Source organism: Arachis hypogaea, chromosome 17 (genome assembly GCF_003086295.3).
Source record: "Arachis hypogaea cultivar Tifrunner chromosome 17, arahy.Tifrunner.gnm2.J5K5, whole genome shotgun sequence".
NCBI lineage: Eukaryota > Viridiplantae > Streptophyta > Magnoliopsida > Fabales > Fabaceae > Arachis > Arachis hypogaea.
Genome location: NC_092052.1, coordinates 100,236,512 through 100,240,975, shown reverse-complemented (window position 1 = coordinate 100,240,975; position 4,464 = coordinate 100,236,512). Strand labels below are relative to the sequence as shown.

Here is a 4,464-nt window from a genome sequence, read left to right as displayed (position 1 = left end):
TTTTTCTCTGTATCGTCATTCTCAAAAAGGTTCTTAGAGAGGTACTTAGAGGTACTATCTTCTCTTTCTCTATCTCTGTGTTCTTCTCCTCTCATTGTATTCTTTTTCTTCTTTCAATTGGAGTAAAAAGACCAAATTCAGCACATATTGAATCTCTTAATTTACACCATAAAAAACTTAGAAACAAAAAAATAAAAATTTTAAAAAAATAAAAAAATAAATCGTACCTAAAAAATTTTGAATGTTGAGTTAGACAAGAGAGATTGAATTGACAGAAGCAAAGTTTAACAGATATCATTTTTCTACTGTCTTTCAGCAATTTGAGAAAGGGTTAGGCAACAACAAAGGAGTGAAAAATAGAGAAAGAGGAGGATATGAAAGATATATCAATTTTAGTCATTTTATATAATATTTTAACTTTATCCACATGTATTTAAACATAATATTGAATATTGCATTAGTATTTTATACATTATATCTAAACACAATACACAAAAAATAATTTTTAATAGGGTAAAGTACTAAATTGGTCCCCTATGTTAGGGCATAATTCTGTTTTAGTCCTTAAGGTTTAAAGTGTTCTATTTGAATCCAAAAAAAATTTATTTAGTATCAATTTAGTCACACAGTGAGGTCAAAGTTAAATAATTAACGGAATGTCCCACATAACAACAGTACAAGAATAAAATCGATAATTTGGAGAACAAGTACAAGCTCCAAAGGCACAAAATCAACCATTGATGCATCAATACATTTATTTATCATTCTTTTTAGTTTTATAGAAAATATTTTATTTATATTGTAAGAAAAATAATAAATAAATGTATTGATGTATCCATAGTTGATTTTGTGCCTCTGGAGTCTGTATTGTTCTCCAAATTATCGATTTTATTCTTGTACTATTGTTATGTAGGACATTCTGTTAATCATTTAACTTTGACCTCACTGTGGGACTAAATTGATGCTAAATAAAACTTTTTTTAATTCAAATAGAACACTTTAAATCTTAAGAACTAAAACAGAATTACGCCCAAACATAAGGGACCAATTTAGTACTTTACCCTTTTTAATATGTTTATTCTATATCTCACCTCATTATTATATTCTGTCATGTTCACAAAAACAAATACACCTTTGGATATTAAAAAAAGTTGGACGATTTGGATTCAAAGAAAAATTTATTCTCAATGTTTTAAAATTGCAAATCATGTATGTATAAAAAGGTACTTTATTGAATCATTTTTTTTATTATTCAATCCCACAATCACTTTGTTTTTACAACCTTACTACTTTTCTTTATTATTTCCTTGCATATAACAGATGGAGACGAAATGGACAAATAACACAAAATAGAAACTTTTGGGGTTTAAATTAGGGAAAACGTGTGAACTCTGGCATATTGTTCAGTTCGAATTACCCTTGCAAAAATGGTATTAAAAACTAAAAAGTTTGAGCAAGCAGATGGAGGGTCAGTACAAGGGAAGCTCCACGCCACATAAAGAGCATATAGGATTATGGTTGTGGTTGTGGCAGATTGCTTTATGACTAAACTTGTTTTATATATATATATATATACTTTATGCATATTTTTTTTTATAGATTTTCCTATTTTTGTATTACTGATAATGGATAAAGAGAAAATTAAATAGATAAAAATTAATTTTTTATATTATAAAAATTTAATATACATCATAATTTTTTTATATTATAATCACAGGAAACAACTATGCTATCAATTATCAAAATAATTGTCAATATAAAATATATATTATATATATATATATATATATATAACTGGTTCATTCATGATTGAGCGACGTCTGATCCTCAAGCTATTATGGACGACATACACTACATCGCATCTATCTCTAATGACTAATGACTAGACCACGCCTCTCTTCCCTTCTCTCATTTGATTCATTGGCAAGTTTAATTTAACCCTAAGTCATCATCGTCCATACTTTATTTCCAAATTCCTAGCCATAAAAATTATATAAATTATTCAACTATATTAATTAAATATGTATTAAAATTAATTATTAATATAAAATACATATTAAAATATAAAATATATAATAAAAATAAATTAAATTATAAATATATTTATATATAAATACAACTAATTTAATATACTAATAATATTTTTGTGTTCATAAAAAAAATATTAAAAGATTATCAAAATTTATTATTTTTAGTTATTATTTAGTCAATTCAATTTTTTTAATTTAATTTTTTTAGTTTAAGAACTTAACAACATATTTTATCTTATATTTTTAAACATTAATAACTAACTGATAGGCAAAAACAATAAACAATAAGTCTTAATACAATTTTCTAATCAGCTACGCTATTGAATAAATAAATAAATTCCCGAAATAATGGTGCCTAATGCATGGAAATCAAACTTAGTCCAGTATAAGGTGATGGAAAGCTAAGCGGGCGAGCGAGGAAAATAAAGCATAGTATGTAGAGAGAACGGGAGTGGCGTGAGGGGACATGTATGAAAAATGATTTGCCATCGAAGTCAATTAATTAATCACAGTAATACAGTGGATTCTTAAGTGTGATTAATGGTAATGGTGGTGATGAGAAATGTAACGCGCTGCGGAGTGAGCGTGAAGAGTAGTGAGGGTGAGGTCATAGTGTGAATGTGATTGTGCTGGCCAGGGAATACAAAACCTTTGGTAATGCCAATTTGTTTGCTTCTTTCCCCATTTCCACCATTTCATCCTCAAAACCCTGCAGTTTCATTTCATACTTTCCTTCGGACACGCACACGCTCTCTCTTGTTACCCAATAAATAAGAATAAGAATAAGAATACATATAGAAATAGAAAATCCTTCCATCGATTAATGAGAATTGTTGAGATGGCTGGAAATTGCTAGGGCATCGTCTTCTTGCAAGCTGGCAAACAAGTGGTGGGAGAGAAGTAGCAGTGATGAGGGTATGGCAGGGTTCAGCACCAACAATAACAATAACGAAGGAAGAGATCACTTCAATTTAGGGCGCTTTGTTCCACATCTTTTCAATCTCCACCTCCAAACCCCTAACAACAACAACAACAACAACAACAACAACAACCCCTTAACGCATCACCACCACCACCAACAACAATTCAACTCTCCTCCTCCTCCTGAACCTGCTGAAGCTGACGGTGATGCTGCTGGTGGTTCAAGAAGCGGAGGAGTATCCGCTGAACCCTCAACTGGGCGCCGTCCGAGGGGCCGTCCAGCAGGATCCAAGAACAAGCCCAAACCGCCTATCGTAGTCACGCGGGACAGCCCCAATGCACTGCGCTGTCACGTGCTTGAGGTCTCCGCCGGGGCGGAGCTCCTCGACGCACTCTCCACCTACGCTCGCCGGAGGGGGAGAGGCGTTTGCGTCCTCAGCGGCACTGGCACCCTCGCTAACGTTACGCTTCGCCAGCCTGGAGGCACAGTCGTAACCCTTCACGGAACCTTCGAGATCCTCTCCATCTCCGGGACGATTCTCCCGCCGCCTGCTCCACCTGGATCCGGAGGGATTTCGGTGTACCTGTCCGGCGGGCAAGGGCAGGTGGTCGGGGGGAACGTGGTGGCTCCTCTTGTGGCTTCAGCTGTTGTGGTTCTGATGGCTGCTTCGTTTGCAAATGCAATGTTTGAGAGATTGCCTTTGAATTTGGACGATGATGATCCTCGTGAGGACGATGACCACTTCAATCACCAACGACAACCTGCAGCATCGCAATCCTCTGGCGTAACTGGCCAGATCGCCGACGGCGCCAGCAGTGGTGGTCGCGCTGTTTCTTTCTTCAATTCGGCTGCAGGTATTGGTGGTGGAGGAAGGGGTTTGAACGGCAGAAGCGGCTATCCCTTGTCGCTTCCCAGCGGCGGCGATCTATTTGGATGGGGCGGTGGTGGTGGTGCAGGTGCAAGTGCAGCAGCGGCGATCAAGCCTCCACCGTTCTAGCTAATAACTTATATGTATATGTATATCTATATCTATATATTTCTATTAATATATAGTATTGTGGTGGAACAATATACATGTGATTTGGAACACATGTAAAATTAAGTAGGTTAAATAATTTGACCTGATCATGAATATGTGTGAGTTACTGTGTTTCCCTCTTTCAGTTCTGAGTTTAATTTCTGGTACTTAAATGCTTCCCAATATTTTATATCTTTGACCTTAATTAATTTCTGATCTCAGCTTGCTAGTTTATTTATTAAAAAATTAAATAAAAGAATCTTATAATCATCATATATATTTAAGTATTGAGACAGGAGTATTATTTTATGTGCATCTTTTGATTGTTATTATAATATTGAGAACTTAGTCCCACAGCGCCGCTGGTTTGTCTCCTCATATAGTGGCTTCTCCATCATCTATCTTTGTTTTTGTTTAATTGATTATGGTTTTCAGTTTAATTTTAATTTAGACGCCTCTAAACAGGCACGGACAATATTATTTTATTTCTAATG

The 4,464-nt window shown here is 34.6% G+C and overlaps 1 protein-coding gene across 1 annotated transcript; it reads left to right on the top strand.

Annotated features, from left to right (window-relative positions):
- Nucleotides 1-2,332: 2,332 nt before the first annotated feature.
- LOC112765219 (AT-hook motif nuclear-localized protein 25) lies at nt 2,333-4,143 on the top strand. The gene has a single exon (XM_025811135.3). The coding sequence runs from the start codon at nt 2,948-2,950 to the stop codon at nt 3,947-3,949; it is 1,002 nt and encodes a 333-aa protein (XP_025666920.1). The 5' UTR covers nt 2,333-2,947; the 3' UTR covers nt 3,950-4,143.
- The last annotated feature ends 321 nt before the right edge of the window (nt 4,144-4,464 follow it).

Bases quoted from the DNA above. Each gene is read 5' to 3' on its own strand.
- LOC112765219 (XM_025811135.3), top strand. From the start codon at position 2,948: ATGGCAGGGTTCAGCACCAACAATAACAATAACGAAGGAAGAGATCAC.